The sequence below is a fragment of the Rattus rattus genome, chromosome 4 (genome assembly GCF_011064425.1).
Source record: "Rattus rattus isolate New Zealand chromosome 4, Rrattus_CSIRO_v1, whole genome shotgun sequence".
Lineage (NCBI taxonomy): Eukaryota > Metazoa > Chordata > Mammalia > Rodentia > Muridae > Rattus > Rattus rattus.
This window is the reverse complement of record NC_046157.1, coordinates 20,896,748-20,921,086: the sequence shown is the minus strand read 5'-3', so window position 1 is coordinate 20,921,086 and position 24,339 is coordinate 20,896,748. Positions and strand designations below refer to the sequence as shown.

Below are 24,339 nucleotides of genomic sequence, written 5' to 3'. Positions count from 1 at the left end.
AACCCGGTTCCCGCCACTCTACCGTTCCTTCAAGAAAAGAAGGCGACCTGCCACCACGGGGCCTCTAAGCGCCCACCGCCGAGTATGCGAACTACTCACCGGGTGATGGCCCTGGCCCACTGCAGAGCAAGAGAGGCGGCGGCTCTGCGGGGAACAGGGAGGGACCTCCCGGGAAACGAAACTGAAACTTTGCCTCTCGGGTCTCTGGGGCCGGACGCGCCTTCTCTCTGTCCTGGTTGTGCAGCACCCCTGAGCCCCAAGCGAGCCAGACGCAGACAGCCATGGCCTCCAGTCCGGACCCGCCGTCCCCACTACTCGTAAGGCTGCCGGAGTCCATCCCCAGAGCGCGCATGAAGCTAGAGATATATTTCCAGAGCCGGGCCTCCGGAGGCGGGGAGTGCTCTGTTCATCCCGTGGGGCCCGGCGCCCCGGACACCTTCGAGGTGAAGTTCCTAGAAAAAGCAGGTGAGCCGGGGCAGGGGAAATAAGGCTCGGGTGCAAAGGTGGATCCAACAGGTTTCCAAACCGACCCCTGCATGCTTCCGAGGAGAGTGTGGCTCTCTCTGCCTGTGGGAGAGTGCGGACCACAGACTCCTCCGTCCCGCAGTGGCAGATAGAGCCTCAGATGAGTCCACCCGCAGACGGTTGACCCCGTCGGAGAATTCCCCAGCAGACCCAGTTAAGAAAAGAAACAAGGGGCTGGGGATTTAGCTCAGTGGTAGAGCGCTTACCTAGGAAGCGCAAGGCCCTGGGTTCGGTCCCCAGCTCCGAAAAAGAACCAAAAAGAAAAGAAAACAAAGTGTGGGAGTTGGGACTGAGAAGGAAACCCAGAAGCTTGTGCGCACTAGGCCAAGTGCTCCACCACGGGTCTGGACTCCAAGCCACTTTCCTGTTGTAAATAATGATCTCATCGATGTGTTTTTTAAGGATTACAAAAGTAACATACGACCACTTTAAAAAGGAAAGGCAAATGAAAACTTATTGAAGATTGTTTGGTTTTGGTTGGTTTTAGAGACAGGGTTTCTCCCTGTATCCCTGGCTGTCCAGGAACTCGCTCTGTAGGCTGAACTCAAACTCACAGAGATCCTCCTGCCTCTGCTGGGATTAAAGGCATGCGGTGCCCCACTAATGTCCCCAATGAGAGCATTTTCATGCATTCTTTTTCTGAGTCAGCTAATGCATATACATTCTAAACTTTTGGATTCTTGGTTTTTTTTGGGGGGGAGTCCCCACTTAACTATGCAATAAATATTATTCAACGTCATTGAAATAAGAGACTCAAAACCATTACAAAACATAGGTTTCCCCCCCACCCCCACCCTTTGAGACAGGATCCTGCCGTGTACCACGGGATTGGCTTTGAATTCATGATCCCCCGCACCGCTACCTCTACCATTTAAGTGCTAGGACTGTGGGTGTGTACCAGCATGCCCAGACTAGAAACGTGGTTTCTAATAACCAAGTTATATAATATGGTAAAACTTAAGCTCCCTACTTTGGAGTTCTGAATAGCTTCTCCCATCAACAGCCTGCTGTTCCAGAATGCCAGAAATAACTGTTCAGGTCCTCTGTGTGCATCTGACAAGGGGCCTACAACAGATACTGCCAAGGTCCAACTTGGTAAACCAATGTGTTTATTGGGGTTACTCACAGGAATATGGGAAATGACTCAAAGACGACTCTATCGCCAAAGCTGACCTAGCATGGGGGGCAGCTCAGGAAGCCGGGAACCTGGAGCTCACTGTAGAGCCTGCAGGCAGGCTCCTGAGCGTATCCCTTCCAGGTGCCTCAGCTGGTGTAAACCTCCTCCAGGGAGCTTAGTGCCCGCCTTCTGCAGGTAGCTTCTCTAGTGTCAAAGTTTTCTTCTCAGCTTGGCTCGTCGGAGAGTCTCCTATGCAGATCTTCATCACAGCTCTGTTCTTGGAGTCTCAGGAGGACTCTTCCCAACAGTCTTTATCGCTTACTCTGTCAGGGAGGGGCCTATTCACTTTCAGGGATTTCCTAAAGCTATTTTGAGTTGTTTGCCTTCTTGCTTAAGGAACTTCTCTGCAGGGTGGAATGTTTCAATCTTGGGGAAATTTACGCAACAGTTCCACACTCTAGGGTTCATCCGAATAAACCATATAGTGTAACATCTATTTCCATAGTGTTTATCTTGCGTGAAGGATTAAAAATTCATCTAGAGGGGTTGGGGATTTAGCTCAGTGGTAGAGTGCTTGCCTAGCAAGCGCAAGGTCCTGGGTCGGTCCCCAGCTCCGGAAAAAAAAAAAAAAAGAAGAAGAAAAAAAAAATTCATCTAGAGATTCTTAAAAGTCTCAGTGGGCAGTGGTGGCACATGCCTTTAATTACAGCACTCTGGAGGCAGAGGCAGGCAGATCTCTGTGAGTTCAAGGCCAGCCTGATCTACACCAGGAGTTTCAGGGCAGCCAGGACTACCTGGTGTCTCAAAAACAAACAAACAAACAAACACAAAAGCATAGGGGAGAGTATGGGTAGCTTATGTGAAAGTCCTAAGCTTGTTAGGGATATCTCTGGAGGTGGTGTCCTCTGACATTTCTGGAATCAACCTAGAGGGACCCTGAGGGTCATTTCTGTAAATCCTCTCTCATTGCTGTGTGAATGTATGTGTTTAATGTCTCCCCTCAAGATAAGGAGAATGTGTTGAAAAAGGGAGAACACCAGATGTTGGTTGATGACAAACCTGTGCCTATTGTCCTGGAAACTATTAAAAAGCCAGAAGAGGACCTGAGACCCAGACCTCCATCACTGACACAGCCAGCTGAGACACCAAGCTCCCGACCTCCGTCCTTGACAGAGTCCCTGGATGAAGCACTGGGTGATAAGATACATCCCAGTGATGGGCCCGTTTTTAACTCTGTTGACTCAGTTGTCCAAAAGGTGAGTGTTGACAGAGTTGCTGGTGCTGCTATTCAGGCAGTGTTGTGCACCGGGCTGCACAGGTAAGAATGAAGCTTAGTTGGAACAGGTAGATTATCAGGATCTCAGTCAGTCTGAGTTAGGGAGAAACAGCCTTCTCTGGACATGGGTTTCAGTGAAACATCCTTCTTGTTACACTGGAGAAGGGTGAACAAGGCTATATAAACCTGAGAAAGTAGGTAGGAGTTGGGTGAGTGTCTTCTTTTTTTATTTTATTTATTTGCTTATTTTTTTGTTTTTTTGTTTATGTTTTTTTTCAAGACAAGGTTTCTGTATATAGTCCTGGCTGTCCTGGTCACTCTGTAGACCAGCGTGGCCTCAAACTCAGAGATTACCTGCCTCTGCCTCCTGAGTGCTGAGATTAAAGGCCTATGCTACCACTTCTTGGCTGCTTTGGGGTTTTCTTAAAGTAAAAGGGTAAGCAAAGGTAGGGTGAGATGAGAAAGGGCGAGACTCCTTCCGGGATTTAGAGCTACTTTAGGAGCTCAAAGCTTACAAACTCCTTCTTGACGACCACAGCATCGTCAAGGAAAGCAGAGTTCTCTTTTCTCCACCCTTGATCCCCTGGGTCAAGCAGATTGTGGCAGCCTTAGACCCAGATCTCTTGGCCACTGAGTATTAGAAAATGTTCATGCCCAGGCTTCCTCGCAAACCTTGCATGAGCCTCCGCAATGAGGTCTGGCCTTGTCTTTCTTTGTTTCATTCACGTTTAGACAACCTTCCCAAGTGAATCTAATGTGCAAAGGAGGCCGGTAAGCCTGGGTTGTAGCAGACTGTTCCTCTCAGGGGACTTAGGAAGTCAGTCACCACTAAGAAAAAAGTATAGTTTCTGGGTGTCTTTCTGAAGAGGGCTGGACGTCTGAGACATCTTATTTGTACCTGTTCCTTTTAAACCTTCAGGTCTTTCTCGCTGTGACCGCTGAGCTGAACTGTGAACTGCTCTCCAAAGAGCAGAGAGCACAGATTACTGCTGTCTGCCCTCATATCAAAAGCATGGAGGGCAGTGACGGAATTAAGAAGGTGTGTGGCAACTTCAAAGATATTGAAAAGATACATCACTTCCTGAGTTCGCAGCTTTTGGAAAGCGAGCCGACGCGGAAGTACGTCCCACAGAAATACACACCTTCCGATGTGGAGAGGGAGCCCCCCAGTCAGAGAAGTTTTGAAGTTTCTGTGCTTTTCCTTGAATATTTCAAACATATTTATCCGGGTAGAATAGAATCCATAGAGAAAAAATTTGGTGTAAACATCAAAATCCAAGATAGTTCTCCCTATATGGTCTCTATAGGCTTCACCTCCAGACAATCAGGCAACTTAGAAGAAGCTTGTCAGTCTTTTGCCAGAGACTTTCAGAAATGCACGCAGTCTCTGAAGCAAGATTGTATCTCTTTAGAGGACCAACAGAGAGCAAAGAAAGTCAGGCAGGAGCTGAGTCGCTGCTTCCCAAAGCTCTTGATAAAGGAACAGGGAAGGATTCTAACTCTCCTGGGCTCTTCTGCTGACATTGCAGCTGCCGCAGAAAAAGTCTCCCAAACTCTTGTCCCAGCACCTGTGAAAATAATAGCCACACCTGTGAAAATAACCGCGTCTGGGTACATGACAGGGATCGAGGTCGATTCGACCCGCTTTAAGCTTCTAGAACCTGAGCTGCTCCAGGAAATCGCAGAGATCGAGCAGAAGTTTAACACTTGTGGCAACGTCCAGGAAAAAGGCCAGAAGACCTGCATTCTCTTTGTCCCCAAGGATAAAGAGTTAGACCTGTCTGTGCAGTCTTACACAAGTTTTACTGAGGCCTTCCAGCATGCCACGTGCCAGCTGAGGACAGAAGTTCTGTCGCTGAAACAGGTGGGCAAGGAGAAAGCTCAATTGCACAAGACCAAGTTTGCTGAGGACTTTAAAAAAAAACACCCAAACGTGCACTTCGTGACATCTCAAGAGTCCGTGACCTTGACTGGTTTGCCCAATCACCTTGGGCAGGCAATGCAGTATGTTGCCAAAAGGATGGGAATGCCCCCGTTGTCGTCGTCTGGAGAGAAATTGGCTATGGATCATGAAACGCCCATGGAGGTCCACAGGAATGACTCAGATGTGGCGTTACTTTCTCTTGGAAGCTCTGCTAGCAGCCCTACGGCCTCGAAGGGGAACAAGGACGAGGACAACTGCGTCATCTGCATGGACACCATCAGGAACAAGCAGGTGCTCCCTAAGTGCAAGCATGAATTCTGCTCCTCTTGTATCAGCAAAGCCATGTCATTCAAGCCTGTCTGTCCTGTGTGTCTGACTCCCTACGGTGTCCAGAAAGGGAACCAGCCAGAGGGAACCATGGCTCACATCATTCAAAAAGACTCACTTCCGGGTTATGAAGGCTGCGGGACTATTGTGATTCAGTACAGTTTTGGAGATGGCATACAAACAGTAAGTGTGCCCGAGGAATGTGGGTTTCTTTTCGCTGTGCTAGCATTGCCAAAGTCCAAGGGGTCATCCTGTAGCCTCTTAGATAGTGATTTTCCCAGGAAATCAATCATTCTGTAATTCCGGGTAGGGTCATAACAGATGGAGGCAGAGATCATGTTGCCTGCTTATATTAGATGCTTTTTTAAATTACTTTGACGGTGTACTGAACTCAGGGCTTTGGGCATGCCAAGCAATCACTCTACGAGCCTTTCATATCTTTTTTTGGGGGGTGGGGGAAGGGGAGTTGAGACAGGGTTTCTCTGCCTTGTCTGTCCCGGAACTCAGTTTGTAAAGCAGGCTGGCTTGGAACTCACAGAAATCCACCCGCCTCTGCCTCCTGAGTGCTGGAATTAAAGGTGTGCACCAGCACCGCCTGGCCTCATGTCTTTTTATTAAAGGTAGAAATCATATGTGGGATGGAAGGAGTCGGGCAGGCAGTGTTCTAATTTCTATTTTGAAGAGGAGAACTATGAATTATTCAGAATATAAGTAAAACGTCAATATTTTTCTGGCTTTCAATAGGCTTCATGAATGTACCTTTACTGCAATTCAGAGGCGTGTATGTGTGTGTGTGTGTGTGTGTGTGTGTGTGTGTGTGTGTGTGTGTGTAACATTTACTTTTCTTCATACAGAAGGAGCACCCAAACCCAGGAAAAGCTTACTCTGGAACTTGTCGAGTTGCATATTTGCCTGATAATGCGGAGGGGAGAAAGGTTTTGGATCTGCTCCGAAAAGCCTTTGATCAGAAGCTGATTTTCACAGTAGGAGAATCTCGGGTATTAGGAGTCTCGAATGTCATTACATGGAATGATATTCATCACAAAACAGCCAAGTTTGGAGGACCATCAAAGTAAGAGTCTTTTAGAATGTCATGGCTGCTGGGTGAAGTACAAGGTTGTTGTCCAATGCTGCAGTTCGAGGCTGTGACTTTCTAGGAGTAGGTGTTAGTTAGGGTCACTGTTACTATGGTAACCCAAAAGCAACCTCAGGAAGAACGTGTTTATTTGCCTTGCATATTCTGAGTCACAGTCCACTGAAGGAAGACAAGGCAGGAGCTCAAAGTAAGCAGGAACCTAAAGGCAGGAACTGATGGAGAGGCCATGGAGGAGTGTTGTTTATGGCTGCTCAACATGCTTTCATACGACGTTCAGGATCACCAGCCCAGGGGTGGGTGGTACCACTGACATTGGGCCGGGCCCTTCTGACATCAATCTCTAACTAAGAAAATGCCTTACAGGGCTGGAGAGATGGCTCAGCAGTTAAGAGCACTGACTGCTCTTCCAGAGGTCCTGAGTTCAAATCCCAGCAACCACATGGTGGCTCACAACCATCTGTAATGAGATCCGATGCCCTCTTCTGGTGTGTCTGAAGAGCCCATAAGCATTGATTACTACCGCCGGGGTAGAATATGACAGTTACGACATTAGGTGCTTCAGTACTTAGAATAAGTTAAGGATTTAAGCCATCTGGCTGGAAAACAGATGCTGCTCTGCCGGCCGGGCACTGGAGTGACTAGAACTCAGAATACTAGATGCTCAGATTCAAATAGTACATACAGATTTTGTGGTCGTTTTGAGGCAGGGTCTCACTATGTGGCTTAGGATGGCCTCAGACTCACATAGCTCTAACTGCTGGGGCCACCAAGGGCTGAGCACCCATGCTACCGTACCCAGCTATTGTACAAGTTGTTAAGAATGATGGGGGAGGATTTAGCACAGTGGTAGAGCGCTTGCCTAGCAAGCGCAAGGCCCTGGATTCGGTCCCCAGCTCGAGAAAGAAGAGGAGAATGATGGGGTGGGGATGTTGGGGAGGGAGAGCATCCTTATAGAAGAAGGGGAGGGGTATGAGATAGGGGGCTTATGTCCGGGAAACCGGGAAAGGGAATAACATTTGAAATGTAAATTTAAAAAAAAAATCCAATTAAAAAAAAAAAAAGAATTATTTGGGAGGAAGCTAAAGAGTTTCTTTTTTTCCTTCCTACAGTTTCGGCTACCCTGATCCTGATTACCTGAAACGTGTCAAGGAGGAGCTGAAATCAAAAGGGATAGAGTAAGGAAACTGCAGGGAAGATGTCTAGCCACTCTCTAAAGAAGTGTGTTTAGGAGGCTATATTAGTACAACCAAAATCTTTTTCTAGAAAAACTTAATAACATTTCTCATGTGGCGTAGTCTGCTTGCCAGTCATTGCCAGAGCGTCACTCTCTCATGGAACGCAAACTCTAAAGGGCACAAGCTGGGGAAATGGCTCTGCCTACCAAGTGTGAAGAAATGAGCTCGGATCTGCATCCTCCATGGAATAGCCTGGTGTGATGGTTTGCACTTGTAATCTTAGCACTGGTGAGTGGAGGCAGGAGGATTCCTGGAGCTTACTGGCCAACTAGTCTAGTCAAAACCATGAGCTCCAGGCTCACAGAGAGACCTTGTCTCAAGAAATAAGGTAGAGGGGTTGGGGATTTAGCTCAGTGGTAGAGCGCTTGCCTAGGAAGCGCAAGGCCCTGGGTTCGGTCCCCAGCTCTGAAAAAAAAAAAAAATGTCAAAAAAAAAAGAAATAAGGTAGATCGGAGCATGGCAGTGCATGCCTTTAATGCCAAAACTTGGAAGGCAGATGCAGGCAATCTCCGTGAGTCCAGACCCAGCCTTCTCTACAGAGCCCAAGTCCCAGGACAGCCAGCTATACCTAGCGAGATCCTGTCTCAAAACAAATATTAGGTGGACAGAATTAAAGATATCTGACAACCTCCTCTGTCCTGCGTACACATCTCCCCCCGACACACACACACTCACACATGGGGGGGTAGAAAAGAAAACTTTATCGTTTTATAGGATTTCAGTTTTTGCTGAAGAAATCTGATGTCATTTTTGTGTTATGGTTGGGGTGTTAGGTGAGTTAATGGAACCCTCCCTGGTTTGTGTTTGTTTGGGGTTTTTTGTCATTGCTTTTTTTGTTTGTTTGTTTTGGTAGGTTTGGTTTGGTTCGGTTTGGTTTGATTTGATTTGATTTGATTTTGCTGTTGGGACTTAAACCCCAGGCCGATGAGTTCCGCCCCATTATCCTTGTTTCCTGTCCATTTCTGTAGCAATACATTAGTCGTTTCTTAATCTCTGAACCTTTGTGCATATGGGCAAGCGAAACCCTTGTTCAGACGGGAAGTTTAAAAAGAGGTTTGGCTGAGAAAGACCCATTATTTCCTTCCCTACCCATAGCAAGCAAAGTTTCTAGGAGATCAGGCAACTTTTGGTAATAAATAGAACGAGAAGACTCACAGTTTTCAGAGCCTAGGAGATGGTGTGTGATGACTGCCTGACTCAAGCTGCTAGTAGCTCAACAGAGGGATAAATATATAAAAAGGTATGTCCCCCAAATCTTCGGGAAAGGGATGACTTGAGACCTTAGCATTCATTTGGAAAATAGTTTCTTACCCCAACATGTACTTATTAGACTCTGACTAAGCCTTGAACTGGGGCCCTATTTTCCCCTGATCCATGGAACCTGTCTTAGAGGGTACACTTGCCCTGCTATAGAAGTGTAACATGTTTGTTACATTTTCCCCCACTTTTTGAGTATATACTGTTTCAAGTTCTAACAGGTGAATAGCCTTGCCTTAGTTTAATATTTTATAATAATTGGTATCTGCAACGTAGTAGCTTTTTGTTTTTCAATCCTTGAGTGAATCCCAGCAGTCTATGCTAGCCCTCATATATAGTCTTTCTAATCCTTTCCCTGGACAGGAATAAAGGAGAAAGGTAAATCTACTGTACAATCTATATGGTATGTCACAGTTCACTAAGGGCTTCTCCAAGTCAGAAGAAAATCACAGCAGACAGTGATCTGCGTTCCAGCGACTCTCCAAAATGGTAGATGACACCTTGACCTTCTCCTTATGACACACATATACATACATAAAAACCATTTTGGCTAGATATTGATAGCAAGGATTTATCAATTACTTACTCAGTAAGTTTTATATGTTGATATGACCAGTACAATTAATAGCCCCATTCTTTGAACAGGAAAGTCATGCGCAATAGTATGAGCATAGCTGTCAATCACCAAAGGTGACATCATCACTAAATAGAAGTGCTGACTTTTACTTTCATCTCCATTTTGCTTTTTTTGGAGGGGGGATTGTTTGTTTATTTTTTGTTTTTTGTTTTGTTTGGGTTTTTTTGTTGTTTTTTTTTTGTTTTGTTTTGTTTTTTGTTTTTTGAGACAAGGTCTCATGTAACCTACACTGGTCTCTCCCTATGTCTCCAATGCTATTCTTGAACTCTGACCCTTCTGCCTCACCTCCTGCCCAAGTTCTTGCATGTATACTAGGAGGATCTCTCAGGCTCTGCTTCTGCAGACAACCAAGTGCAAGGCATGCACCACCATGCCTGACTTGTGCATCCAGTGTAGACCTTTTACTTTTGTCGATTCACCAAGTGTTTATCATGATCATTTTCTGTCTTCTAATCTTGTAATTAAATTTACTGTAAAGAAGCAAAAAGTAAATGGTTTCTGTTAAGTTCTAGATCTTGTATTTCATCCAGTGCGCACATGCAAATTCTATGTGGTGTTGAGTGCTTCATGGCATTTGGATTTCTTCTTTTGCAAGGCAGTATTATCTGTATTAAATAAAGTTAGGTCCTTGCGAACTACAGACTGTGTGGTTTCCCTCATTCCTGGTTAGGTTGGACTTCTGCGTGTCCCGTCCCCACCCCCACTCCCCTCCCTGGAGCTGAGGACCAAACCCAGGGCCTTGCGCTTGCTAGGCAAGCGCTCTAAGCTGAGCTAAATCCCTAACCCCTGTGTGTTTCCTATGACACATACAGGATACAGTGGTGTGTGGAAGCATTTGGTGTGTGTGTGTGTGTGTGTGTGTGTGAGTGTGTGAGTGTGTGTGTGTGAATGTGAGTCTGTGTGTGTGTGAGTGTGTGTGTACGAGTGTGTGTGTGTGTGTGTGAAGTGTGTGTTTGTGTGTGTGTGTGTGTGTGTGTGTGGCTCCACCATCACAGAACAACTCTTAATTGACTTCACTTTTCATTGCATCGGGCTGGAGAGGTGGCTCAGTGTTTAAGAGCACTGACTGCTCTTCCAGAGGTTCTGAGTTCAATTCCCAGCAACCACATGGTGGCTTACAACCATCTGTAATGAGATTCAATGTCCTCTTCTGGTGTGTCTGAAGACAGCAACAGTGTACTCACATACAATAAATAAATCTTTAAAAAAACATTTTAACGGGGTTGGGGATTTAGCTCAGTGGTAGAGCACTTGCCTAGCAGCGCAAGGCCCTGGGTTCGGTCCCCAGCTCCGAAAAATAGAAAAGAAAAAGAAAAAGATTTTTAAAAATTAAAAATCATGTTTCTCAGTATTTTTTTCTGCCTAATGAATCTAGGTTGCTATAGAGACAAAAGTAGACCACAGGGCCAGAGAGATAGGTCCGAGGGTAAAGGCACTTGCTGCCAAAGTTTTTGATGCCTGGAGGCCACAAAGTAGAAGGAGAAAACAAACTCCTGCAAGGTGTCCTCTGACTGCCACATGCATGCCATGGCACCCCCTCGATAAGCAATTTACTTCTACCTTAGCATAGGCATGTTTTGCTTACACGTCTGTGTGTGCACCACATGCATGCTGTGCCTTCAGCATTCAAACGAGGCCGTCTAGATTTCCTGGAAGTAGAGCTAATAGACAGTAGAGCTATCGTGTAAGATGGGAGTTGAACCCAGGCCCTCTGCTAGAGCAACAAGCACCCTTTTAACCATTAAGCCATCTTTCCAGAACAATGAATATTTTTTTAATAGACTACAGGTTTCCTCGTTTTGGAATTACAGAAAGCATATTTAGTCTCTATTAAACCTATCACCCTGCCCCTGCTAACTGAGTGCCAACAGCAGATTAGAAGTACTCTCTTCTCCAAGATGCTAAAAAGAATCAAGATATTTAATATTTCTTTAAAACAACATAGATATTTAATATTTCCTTAAAACAACATCCAGTCAGGAGGGAGGAAAATCAAATTATTACTTAACACCTTAATTTTATTTTATTTATCTCACTGGTTTGCAGGAGTTTACTTAGCATTATTGTTAATAGTGGTAGTAATGCTATTTAGCATTAGTAGTAGTAGTAGTGTTTTGGAGTTCAAGTTCCCAGGAAAAGACCACAGACTCAATCAGATTATAATTAATTAAATTTATTAAAGTTGGTTGCTAGTAGGACAATCTCTGAGCCAGAGAGTGCCACACAAAGGGAGGGTGAGAGAAGGATTTTTAAAGGTGAAAAGCACAAGAAGACCTTGAACGTCTGCACAAGCAAGCGAAGAGCTACTCTCTGCCAAGATTAGGTAGTAAAGGCAACCTCGAAATAATCCTCAAATGTCTGCATAAGCAGATTATAGAAGCCAAAAAATAGTCATATAACAAGTAGATAGTCATGGCTGTACATTCCTGGGCGGAGGTCCCTGAGTCAGGGAGCCAGAGACAATGGCTGGTGAGCACCAAGATGGATGCCTAGCATAAAATGGAATTTCTTTAGACACCACAGTGTTACTGTTTTTGATTGATTGGGTCCCAAGGCCTCTAAAACACAGTGATTGGGTCCAAGATACTATTTATGAGCTTACAACAGTGAATACAATGAGAAAGAGACAGGCGTCAAGATAGCAGACAGCATACCCCTATGGGTTACCACCGGCTGCCACCTCACAGGACCCCTGGGGAAAAGACAGCAGAACACTCTGTAGCTTTGGCCACTTGGTAACTGAGCTGGAAAGGACCCTAGGAGTCAAACTTTAGATGCCTCATTTTCTAGTGGAGAGCACTCAGATCTATTCCCAGGAAAACATAAGTCACTGTGAAATACACACTTATTAAAATGTAGTCCTGGTGAGACCATTGGCTCCTCTCCCTCCAGCACCCCTCCTGTCCACTTTTTAGGTCCCACCCTTCTTGTAGTTCAAGTTTCACTGTGGTTTGGCTTCCTCAGACTTCTCTCACCAGGATTACTGAAATACCCTCAGAGACGCTGTCTCCACCCCTTCACACCTCACTACCTGCCCCCCTTAAAGCATACGTTATTTGTATACAAATAATGGGTCTCACAGATGTCTCATACCATGCACTTTGGTCATCTTCAATATCACCCTCAGTCCCTTCTGGTCCTCATTTCACCTCCTGATATGCAGTATTTGTCTTCCTGAATTCAACTTACTTTGCTCAAACCTGGGAAGAGATCGACCCCTGCAAAAGTACAGCTACCTCACCACAGGTCATCATAGTCAACTTATGAACTTGGCCTGTGTGCCCATCACTGGATGAACAGCTAAAGAAAACGAGGCTCTCAGGGTTAGAGAGGTAGCTCAGCAGTTAAGAACACTTGCTGCTCTTGCGGACTCTTGACTGCCATGTTCTGCCTTGCCAGGATTGCCACTAAGCTGACAACCACTGCCTAAAGATCAGCTTCAGACTACAACCTGCTCAGGACACCCAAGCTGAGCTTATAGGAGACCGACGGGAAATATCTGACAGAACTTTGAACTCAAAACATTTAACTTAGATTGCCAAACAACCAAGCTGGACACTATGGAAAGCTTGGCAGAAATAGCTTCACATTTAATCTGTTTTTATTGTGATAAGAGTTAAAATCTACCTTTCCTTATTATTCTTATATCCCCTTTTGGTTTAAATAAAAGGAAAGATTTTAATCTCTAACATAAATAAAATCTTTTAATTCAAAATTTTCATCTTTTGTATAACATACAAAAATTACGCTAAATTTGGTTAAATTGTTAGATCTTTATATATTGACACAAAATTAAGGTTTTACTTGGTTACATTGGTATATTGATACAGAATTAAGGTTATATTTTGGTTAAACATACTATTTATAAACCCCTTTTTAAGGCATTTTTACCTATATAATTATTAAAATGCAAACATGAATTCTAGTTCTTTGAAAGCTACTATTATAAATTGTTTGGGATAACTAAAGAAATGCAAATAATAGTCTGTCAAACTTGTGGGTATTACTAAGTACTAGCAATTAATCACAGATGTTTACAAGTTAATCAGATAGTAAATAACTAGAGACAAGCAAACAATTTGCTGTTCAAACACATAGAGATAGTTAGATGGTCTCCAAAAACATCAGAGATCTGTAAGAATATGGCATTTAAGTTTTTTTTATTAATTTCGACTTTTTTTTTTTTTTGAACATTCTTTGAACATGTCGGCTCCTGGCATCACATGCCCATTCTATTTCATAGAAGATGACGAACGTTGAAGAACCTCCTATGGAGTTTGCTTCAAATGGCAAGCAGCCACTGGGCAAGAAATTGCCCCTTGCTTCAACTGTTGACAGTCTGCTGTCCAAGCAGGACTTACAAAGAAAGTCAACTGCCAAACCCAGCCAAGACAAAGGTAGAGAAGGCCTTCATAATTTCTGCCTCCCAGGAAAAATTGCCAGATATTTAAGGCCAGTAAGTCAAAGATGGACGGCTCTAGCGTTAAAGACTTGACCCTTGTGTGACTGCAGGCGCCAGCAGTATCCATCCTTTCTATAGTTTTGGAAACTTCTTGCTCTGCACTTCCTGTTTACTCAGGTAAAATTTATCCTTCTCAGGTCTCTGATGGGGTTGAAGATTATACAATCGCTAATCTCACAGTTAAGCAACGTGTTTAGGATTTAAGAAAATGTTTTTAAAGTCTAAAAAGAATGTTATTAGGTTGATAAATGCAGGTTTTGATGGGAAGTGATTTGACACAGCCAGTGCTTCTACTGCTGGACCATTCTCCCAGTTCTAGACTTTTAGTGTACAGGCACTTGGACAGTTTTTTCATTTAATCCTCATGATACTACTGTAAGGTAATCATGCCTCTGCGAAATATGTGCAACTGATGGAGGTTTTACAACTGATGGATTTCAGGGCTCAGAATTTTACCCTAGAATTCTCTAGGTCTAATGTTCTCTAACACAAACTTAAAAAAAAGGTCACACCGTCCTGAGCAATGTTTGTATCCTATAGAATGGTGCTGTTTTTTACCAAGTGTTGTGTTTTAATAAAGACAAGGAGAGAACATGTTTGGTGGATGTGTAGTCAGGTGTTGGGGAAGGGGTGCCTCCCCATGCTAAAACATCCCTTCCCCTTAAGGGACCAGCCACATGACTAGAATAGAGTTTATTCAAGGCATGGGAGGAGGGGATGAAAGGGGTAGTAGAGACAGAAAGGCAGAGAGAGTAGAGGGGAAAGGGGCAAGAGGACAGTGAGAGCAAGAAGGAAAGAGAGAGAGGAGGGGCCAAAGCAGCCCTTTTATAAAAAGTCAGGTACATCTGGCTACCAGCAACTATGGGTCTAAGGGCCTAGACAAAATGCTAACACCAAGCCTTCTAGATCCACTTTTAGTTGATTTTAAAAGTCACTAATTTACGAGGCTTGGTGGCACACACCTTTGGTCCCAGGATACAGGATGCAGAGCCAGATGGATCTCTGAGTTCCAGGACAGCCTGGTCTACAAAAGGAGTTCCAGAGGGGTTGGAGATTTGGCGCAGTGGTTCAGGCCCCAGCTCCGAAAAAAAAGAAAAAAAAAAAAAAAAAAAAAAAGGAGTTCCAGAACAGTCAGGGCTACAAAACCCTGTCTTGAAAAAATTCAAATAAGCAAGCAAACAAACAAATAAATAAATGAATACCCCTAATTTGAGGGCTATATACATATATATTCTCACCCTGACTCTCACACTTTTTTCTCAAATTATTAATTTGGGGGGGTCCACATGGCTGAATGGTTTATCATCAGTCTCCCTCTAGCTTTGCTGTAAGTGGAGCCTTAAAACACATCTATGGTTTAAAACTGTTCTAAACAACGCATGCTGGTACAAGCCTGAAATTCCAGAGATCTTTGGTTTCATAGCAAGCTTTGGATCAGCCTGAGACATACAGCAAGACCCACCCTCCAGAATCGCTGTTAAGTGCTCTCAGATCCTGCGGAAGTTGCCTTGGGCATCTTTCCATGTCTCCAGGGGTTTATTGTGTTTCAGTCTTCCTGTTCTTTGTATCTTAATGATTAACTGCAGAAAATGACTATTTCTGGGGAAAAGAAACTAAACTACACTCATCAGACTTTCCCATTTGTAACCTTCCTTTATGGAACCCAAATAATTGAGATCAAAAGGAACAGGACTAACATAGTAAAACAAGGCATTGACAAGCTACGTGCAGCTGTCTGGTGCCCTCCATCTGATTTGCCTCCTGACCTCCCCGCGCCCACAAAATCCCCTTAAAGCCTTGCTCCACAACCTCTAAGGAAGATGGCTTTTAAAGGATAAAAATCCCAATCTTAAAACTCTACCAACTTTTTTGCAAGTAAAAGCTATTAATCCCCTATTTCAGGAAAGGAGAGCAAACTTTCCTGTTTTATCTTCTCAGCAGAACAGAAAGTGAAAGCCACCCTAAAGGCTTGAACGGCCAAGGGTGAGTCAACATCAGCCTGGGGATCTAGGAACAAGCAGACAGAACCAGCAGCTGAAGAAGGCTTTTTTATCAGGGGCGAGGACACACACACACACATAGCCATGGTGGGCCATAGAAAGCCAGCCTCTCCTGAGGCTGGGAGATTTTAATCTTTCAAGGGTCTCCTTCTCTAATTAGGGGTTTGGTGAATTTGAAAAGGACAGGATGGCTGCTTGACCCCACAAGTGTTTTGTAACCATGTCCTGGGACCTCCCTGTGAATTGGCAGAGTCCATCAGCTCCAGGCCCTATTGGCAGGAGAAAAGCCTACAATGACCCCTACGTTTTAGGTTTTTGTCTCCAAGTCTAGAAGGAATGGAGGAAGCAAGTCCTCTTGGAAATTCCACCATCTTTATTGGTGAAGGCCTCCTCCCTGTCTGTCTGCCTATCGAGAAATCTGTCTAACTCCTAGTCCTGAAGATAACGTTTGTGGGTGTATGGCTCCCATCACAGGGAGTAGGTGTGTCTCCCTCTTTGGGGGTTCAGGTGAGGACTTATACCCTTTGCTTGGTCTGGTGTATCTGATACAGTCTTTAGCCTGGTTCCCCCATATGATTATAATATGTCCAAATGTAATCCAATTTACCCCTAATAAAGTTATAGGGTGACACACTTCCGCTCCCAGGGATAAGTTATCAGTCTATGCGCGCATGGGGGTAAAGGGGCAAATATGCAGTGCATGCGTCTACCCAGTGTACGCCATCCTCCATCTTTGAAGAGGAGTCAAAAAAGCCGCTTATGGCGAGTCTGCATGGAAACAAAGCCCAATTAGAAAACCTACTCTTTTACACTAGTGTGTAACTTAGAAGCAAGACCTGATCCCAGAATCATAACACACATATTTACAGGTGAATACATACCACACAAATATATTTGGATTTTTTTTCTTCACTTGTAAAAACTAAAGCATATTTGCTAAGAAATTTGGTGTGTGATGGTTTGAACAAAAGGACTATAGTCTTACATGCTTGGTCTCCAGATGGTGGAACTCTTTGCGAATGATGAAGGTCTTGTTGAAGGAGATGTATTTTGGGGATGGGCTTGGAGGTTTCAAAAGCTCATGCATTTTTCAGCTAGTTTGCACGTTCTGTCTGTCTGTCTGTCTGTCTGTCTGTCTGTCTCTGAGTTATAATTATTATTTCAGCGTGTAAGCTCTCAACTACTTCTCTAGGGCCATGCCAACCTGCCTGGTGCCATGCTTGCTGCCATGATACAGTCATGAATTTGAAGGACTTTTAGTTCTTGCTGAAGTATAAAACTAATGAAACTTGACCTGGTAGAAAGTAGGTAGGTTATGGGGTTTATGAAGGACCCTTGGGGCTTTCCCACCCACCACCTCAGTTCAAAGATTAGGCCAAGTACAAACTTCTCCACCTCAGGTCAAGACTAGGCCAAGTTCCATTCTTCATCCACAGTTCTCAGGAGGAGCAGGCATTCTGAAAACCATGCACGTGCTGATAGTCACTGACCCTCAATTCCTAGATTTGAATACATGTCATATGCTTGCTAGCCAATAGATTCAAGGTCAATATGTAGCCAATAAATTTAAACTGTAACCTTGTTGATGTAACCTGTACCCTAAAAAGTCTAAAACTGCTTGTTATAGCCATTAAAGGGGTGGCCTTCTAGTCATTCGCCATGAGGGGCTGATTCAGGATGGAAAAGCCCTGATGTGCTGGAAAAATAAACTCTTAGTTTGCATCAAACTCAGTCCTTGTGTCTCACTTGAATTGTGGTCTCCTGGTAGTTAAGACTCACTTTGAGCCTTACAAACTCACTTCTGAAACTGTAAACAAGCCATCAATGAAATGCTTTTTTTAAGTTGCCTTGGTCAGGGTCCTTGTCACAGCAATAAAAGCAATAATAAACGGGTTTGGTGACACTGTGTGTGTTTAACGTGCACAAGGCTTTGGGTTCAACCCCAGAAGGCAAAATAAGTAAATTAAATTGTCGTAACTTACTAATACATTACAGAAAAAAATTTTAAAAATGTTTTGAGTATGGGGTGAGGTTGCATATGAGGTGGTACCCGTGGAGGCTAGAGCCTTGGACCTAGGTCTGGAACTACAGAAATTGTAAGCATATGGATGTAGGTGCTGGGAAACCAGACTCTGCAAGAGCAAGTCCCATTGAATCTTCTCTCATTTCGCCCCTCGTTTTCAGTGACTAGTTTTTTGTGCCGTTTGAGAAATTATTAGTGTTGTTTATTTTACCTTTCATGTATATAGGTGGTTTGGTTATATGTATGTCTACTAGCACACAATGTCAAAGGCAAAGGGATTCCTGGAACTGGGTTTCGGATGGTGATGAGCTACGGGTAGGTGCTAGGAAGAACCTGGGTCTTCCAGAAGAGCAGCTAGTGCACTAGTCTGACTCACCTCTCCAACCCCACTGTTTTCTTCTTATTTTATCCCGTGTTTTAAAAGTATACCCATTTGACCAACCACGTTTTTATAATTTGTCATGTGGGTTTGGGGGTTAGGATGATTGAAGGACAGGGTTTCTCCTCGTAGCCCTGACTGTACTTGAATTCATTAATGTAAACAAGGGTGACCTCCAACTCTCAGAAAACTACCTGGCTCTGCTTGTAGAGTGCTAGAATTAAAGACCGTGCCACCACCACCACCCAGTGTCCTGGATATCTTAACTGGGATTGAGTTAATAGGATTCTTTATTCTATCTCTGATTTTAACTCAGATGTAGTTATTAGTTTAAAACATTTATGAATAAGCAGACTCTATTTGATGGAGGTCATTTTAGCCATTGAAATAAATTGTTCCCTTCATGTGGAATAGTAATGTTCCCTTTAATATGAAATTAAACGTTCCTTTATTCTACTTTCTAGAAAATTTTAATTGGGGTTTTTATTTTCGTCTTAAATTACATTTCATTTTACTCTTGTGTATATATGTGCACACAAGCAGGTGCCTACATGAGGCTAGGGACCACTAATAGGAGTTGGTTTCTTTTCTTTTACTTTGTGGTCACAGGACTGAACCCAAGTCATTAGGCTTGGAGGCAGTCCTTCACCTGTTGAGCCATCTCATTGCCCAAGATGTTTGATATTTTTAGATGGCATTTCATGCTGGCACTTGAGCCTGCCACGCAGCTGAGGGTTGCAGGTACACAACACCAGGCCTGGTTTGTGCGGTGCTGGGACTGGACCCAGGGCTCCACACAATTTAGGATAGTGCTGTGCCAAACAAGCTGGGTATCTTATTGAGCTTACTGGGTCTTGCTGATTAATTACAAAACTGTTGCCTTTATTTATATTTTAATTGTGTGTGGTGGGGCACACACACATCTTGCACACACATGTTTTCAAATCAGGACAACCTGTAGGGAGTTGGACCTAACAGGGCCTTGCAGCTTCCCTAGGCAAGCGCTCTACCACTGAGCTAAATCCCTAACCCCTAGGAGTTGGTTCTCTAGTCTCCGTGTGGGTCTCAGGAACCCAGTGCAGACCTCCAGTTGCTGGCACGTGCCCTACTGCACCATCCTACCGTGCTGATTTGGGCCTGTGCCTTTGTGTAGCTACTTTCCTGGTGTTATTTGTACACCGTGAAATGTGCCCTTTATAGGTGTGCAGTGCAGCAGCTCCCAGTGTATTCAGACAGGAGCTCACTGTTGGCGTGTCCTGAGACATTTGTATCATCTCCAAGGAAACTGCAAATGAACTGACATTCCCCCTCTTCTACAACCTGTCGGCCATACAGATAGCTTCTGCCTTTACCGCTGAATATGTTTTGGTGATTTTCTATACAAGGAATCACATGTGGCTTCTTCATGCAGCTTCTTTTCCTGCTGTGTTTTCAAGGTCACATGTGACAAAATGTATCATAAATTCATTGTTCCTCCACCCCAATTCAAACAGTGTTCTATTGTGCCGATATCCCGCTTTCTGAATGGTGGGTCAGCTTCTTCACACTTCCCCAGGGCTGCTGGAACAAATCTGCTGGGGTGGCTCACAAATAAACATCTATTTCTCATAATCTGGAGACTGGAAGCCTGGCATCAGGATCCAACAATAATGGGTTTTGGCAGAGAACACTATTTCTAGTTTTGGCCAGCCTGCTCTTGCCTTTAATATACACAGAGCAAGGGGAGAGGAGGGGAGAAGAGGGGAGAGGAGAAAAGGGAAGAGTAGGGGCAGGGAGAAAAGGGAAGGGTTGGGGGGAGGGGAGAAAAGAGAAAGGGAAGGGGTGGGGAAGGGAGGGAAGGGGAGGAGAGGGGAGGGAAAGAGATGAGAGAAAAAGGAAGGAAGAGGGGGGAGAGGGCAGGGCAGGGCAATCCTTATATGGCATTGATCATGTCTACCAGGTCCACTCCTCAGACTCCATCTAAACAGTTATCTCCCAGTGTAGCCGGCACAGAGGTTCTTGTGCTCACAGATAGGTACTAAGGAGACCTGGAATGTTAAACACGGTTGGTTGTCTCTTTAAAGGGAGCGCTGAATGAACCTGTTTTCTACCCAAAGGCTGAGGGAGGGGTAGTTAGTAGCCTAGTGACCTTGGTACTACTATCTGTGTGGCTGAAACACACCAGATTCTCCCAGACCCTTAAGATGTCTACGGCTCACAGACCCGCCTGGGTCAGAGAGTACTTGGGAGCAGCGTGGAGCTGCTGGGATAAAAGTACCCCTCAGTGCCCTGTGGCCCAAAGGTGGTGGCCCCAGCTCGGGATAAAAGGTTTCACTTCTTTAATATTTACCTCAATAATCAGGAAACCTTTTTTCAAATTGTGCTGTGCTTACATATGCCTAAAACAAACTGCCCAGTGTTAGATTCTTGACGTTTGAATCAATACCAGCTACTGGGTGGTGTCAACCAGACTTTTTCTTGCCTCACATAGCTTGACACTCTGCTGGTTGTGGTGGTTGCAGAGGCCCCTCCCATCCCAAAGGCCTCTCCTTCAGATAGACGATCACTAGAAAGTTCTTTAAAATTTGAATTGGGAGGAGGAACACAACATTAGCCTGAAGCATATATATATATATATATATATATATATATATATTTTTTTTTTTTTTTTGTGGATATGCGTTCTCATGTCTTTTGGGTATAAAAATCACTGAGCCACAGGTTGGTTCTAACTTTTTGAGGAATTGCAGAACTCTTTTTCTAATAACTACATCATTTTATAGTCCAACAGTCAGTAAATAAGGGTTCCTATTCCATACCCCTGAGACACTTACCATTTCCTGTCCTTTTAAATTTTTTTAAAGATTTAGTTATTATATATAAGTACACTGTAGCTGTCTTCAGACACAGAAGAGGGCATTAGATCTCATTACACATGTTTGTGAGCCATCGTGTGATTGCTGGGATTTGAACTCAGGACCTCTGGAAGAGCAATCAATGCTCTTAACCACTGAATCATCTCTCCAGCCCCATGTCTTTATTGTTATTGTTGTTGCTGCTGTTGTTGTTGTTGTTTTTGCCTACACATCATCTGTGTACCACATGCATGCAGTACCTGCAGGGGCCAGAAGATGGCAGTGGACCCCCAAAACTGGAGTTATAGATGGTTGAGAGTGCCCTGTGGGTACTGAGAGTTGAATCGAGGTCCTGATGGAAGAGCAGCCAGTGTTCTTAACCAACTACTAAGGCATCTCTCTAAGCCCTTCCTGTCTTTTTAATCTTAGTCATTTTCCTGAGATTTCCGTGTTTTTCTTTGTGTTTTCTACATTCCTTTCTTTTTGAGACAAGATTTCTTTGCCCAGGCTGACATTGGATTTGCTACATAGCTGAGACTGACTTTGAACCCCTAATCCCCCTGCCTCTACTTCTACTTTTTTGTTTGTTTTGCTTTTGCTTTTGCTTTTGCTTTTTGAGACTTGGTTTCTCTGTGTGTCCCTGCTGTTCTGGAACTCACTCTGTAGACCAGGCTGGCCTTGAACTCACGGACACCTGCTCTCCCATCTCCCAAGTGCACTGTCATCACCAGGCTTTCTACCTCTATTTCTAAGTTGGGATTCTATGTGTCCTCAACTCACCCATGAGTTTTAACAGTGAGGGGTTTCATTTTTATGATGATGGATGTATTTCTGGGTAAGCTTTGCTTTTCATGGCTCTAACACAAAGCAACAGGATCCAAGTAACTGGTTGATTCTGTGATCTGAAGTCAAAGATTAGCATAACATAAATTTGAGAAATTTGTATCGACTAGCATCACACGAAGGTGCACTGGTTATCTTCTAGAAGGTCCAAGTTCAACCACCAGGCAGGCTATGCAGATCTACCTCCTACTTCTCTATAACTGACCTCTTAACTGGGTTCAAGTCCAGTTTTCTCTCTGCCTCACTGAGCACCGGTAAAGAGCATACACGTGCACATCATCACACGAGGATGCACAAACACGCCCTATTCCAGGACTTTGCAAAGATGCAGGCCAAATGAAGAGGAAGGAGGCTGCTAGGAGGAATGTTTACATTCTCATTGTGACTCCTCCCTCACCCCTCCTCTCGTTCCCTTTCGTGGTAATCACCCACTAGATGTAGGTGTTACATTCTACCTATAAATGACACACATACCTGCTGCTCTATTCAGGTTGAGTACAGGTTTTACCCCCATCACTAGAAAGGAGAGAAAGAACAGAGGAGAAAGAGATAAAGATCCCCAAATCTAGGGCTGGAGAGATGGCTCAGCGGTTAAGAGCACTGACTGCTCTTCCAGAGGTCCTGAGTTCAATTCCCAGCAACTGCATGGTGGCTCACAACCATCTGTAATGGGATCTGATGTCCTCTTCTGGTGTCTGAAGACAGCCATATATATATATATATCCTCTGAAAAGTTCCCAGAATTCCAAAGTCACACAATCTCAGAAACTATATGCATCCGGTAAAACCACCCCTCTGATAGAACACAAGGCAAATTATAGTCGGCTACTGTGAAGCAGCCCCATATCCCCACTCCTGGGATTAAAACGAAAACATTCTTATAATATTTCTCAGGTTTTTTTTTTTTTAGAAACCAAATTCCACAATTCTCACTACAGAAAATCACTGTTTTGAATGTTTCTTCAGAATTTGACTGTCTGACCTTGAGAGTCACCTCCATGTGGATGGCACTGAGATTCATCCAAACAGAAAGGGAAGGGAGCCCTACTGGGAAATTCAGAGTCTTTCTGATTACAAGGTCCTGGAAACGCTCTTTGCTTTTGATGTAGTTCGAGATAGCAGAGAGGAGGCAGCCAGCGGCTCTCTGTTCTCTAAAGAGCAGAGTCCTTGGACTATCTTGAATGGGCTCAGGACATCCTGAGATCAGCAGGTTGCACAGATTGAATCTTATCTTTTACCCAGAGCTGATCAGCTCATACAAATCAAACTCAAAAGACTTATTTATGAAGCTGGAATTGTAATTACTTAATTTGCAGCGGAAAAGATAATTGCCATATTTACTGGTAATTGTGAGTCAACTGGATTCTTTATGAGGGTCCTGGAGAATATAAGACAGATAGGAAAAACAATGGATGCTATAACAACATAACATTAGCATTAAAATTTATTCCTCACTCTAGGGGGAGGCTTAGTTGGCTCAACAGACCAACCAGAAAGCCATCTCCATCTCACTGAGACAACCACTGTCTTGGTCAACATTCGTCCATACACTTAAGGTCCATATCATTAAAAAAAACAGGTAGGATGTTATCAAGACTGTTGTGGGCTTAAATAAAATAATTCATGCAGGGCACCTAGCCTGTATTTGGCACACAATAACAGCGTAAAAACTTACAGCTGTCATCATCCTACCTATGACAGGTCATGATCTGCTCAGCTACACGCTACAAATGTTTACTTATTATGTGTCAGACTGTAAATGTGTGTGTGGGCAAACACCCATGGGTCAGAGACAACTTTGTGGTGTCAGTTCTCTCTTTCCTCCTGAATGTGGGTTCCAGGAATCAAACTGAGGTGCTGCTATCTACTCAGATGCTAATGCATTGGCCCCCCAGGATCTGGTCAAATCCAGACCAGCACATTCCTCAGGGTCACCAAATGATGTTATGTAAACTTTGCTCACCAAATCTTCTCTAACCCGGTTAAATAAAAGTAGCCACAGCCAATTCCTGGGAGACTAGGGAATTGGGCGGAACTTTGGTTACCAGGCTGGGGTTTGCAGGCTAGGGACCACAAGGAGAAAACAACGTGAGACAAAACCAGAAACGTTTGGCCTGGTGGAAGAATCCAGCACAGACTGGACAACACTGGCAAGTAACTCGAGGTGTGCAGCTGAGAAATCATCCAATCTAGCACTTTAAAAATAGTTAATGGGTGATTGTTGTGGATTTAGCTGAATGCTTGTATTATGTTGGTGGGTATCCAAAATTGCAGGAGAAATCTCACAGATAAGACGCTGAGGGTCCCTGTCCCGAGTTGGTTTTGATTGGTAAATAAAGTTGTCTTCAGCCAAAGGCTGGGCAGGGAGATGAAGGCAGGATTTTAGGATATTCGGGCAAGGGGA

The 24,339-nt window shown here is 44.2% G+C and overlaps 3 protein-coding genes across 4 annotated transcripts in view; 2 read left to right on the top strand and 1 right to left on the bottom strand.

Annotated features, from left to right (window-relative positions):
* Kpna1 (karyopherin subunit alpha 1) overlaps positions 1–24,339 on the bottom strand; it is a 257,120-nt gene that overhangs the window by 91,615 nt on the left and 141,166 nt on the right.
* The window catches only part of LOC116898817 (protein FAM162A-like), a 232,486-nt gene that overhangs the window by 127,755 nt on the left and 80,392 nt on the right, over positions 1–24,339 (top strand).
* Positions 188–10,034, top strand: LOC116898814 (E3 ubiquitin-protein ligase DTX3L-like). Of its 2 annotated transcripts, XM_032900167.1 has the most exons (6): positions 188–465; positions 2,648–2,898; positions 3,838–5,352; positions 6,024–6,241; positions 7,375–7,828; positions 7,945–10,034. In XM_032900167.1, exons 1-5 carry the CDS (start codon positions 282–284, stop codon positions 7,442–7,444), a joined length of 2,238 nt encoding a protein of 745 aa, XP_032756058.1. In that variant the 5' UTR covers positions 188–281; the 3' UTR covers positions 7,445–7,828; positions 7,945–10,034. The 2 variants fall into 2 exon arrangements, with proteins under 2 accessions (XP_032756058.1, XP_032756059.1); XM_032900168.1 differs by lacking the exon at positions 6,024–6,241.

What these genes read in the sequence shown, in the direction of transcription:
- LOC116898814 (XM_032900167.1), top strand. Translation starts at nt 282, where the DNA reads ATGGCCTCCAGTCCGGACCCGCCGTCCCCACTACTCGTAAGGCTGCCG. An exon ending in TTGGAGATGGCATACAAACA is followed by an intron (nt 5,353 to 6,023) that starts GTAAGTGTGCCC and finishes TTCTTCATACAG; the next exon opens with AAGGAGCACCCAAACCCAGG. An exon ending in AAGTTTGGAGGACCATCAAA is followed by an intron (nt 6,242 to 7,374) that starts GTAAGAGTCTTT and finishes TCCTTCCTACAG; the next exon opens with TTTCGGCTACCCTGATCCTG.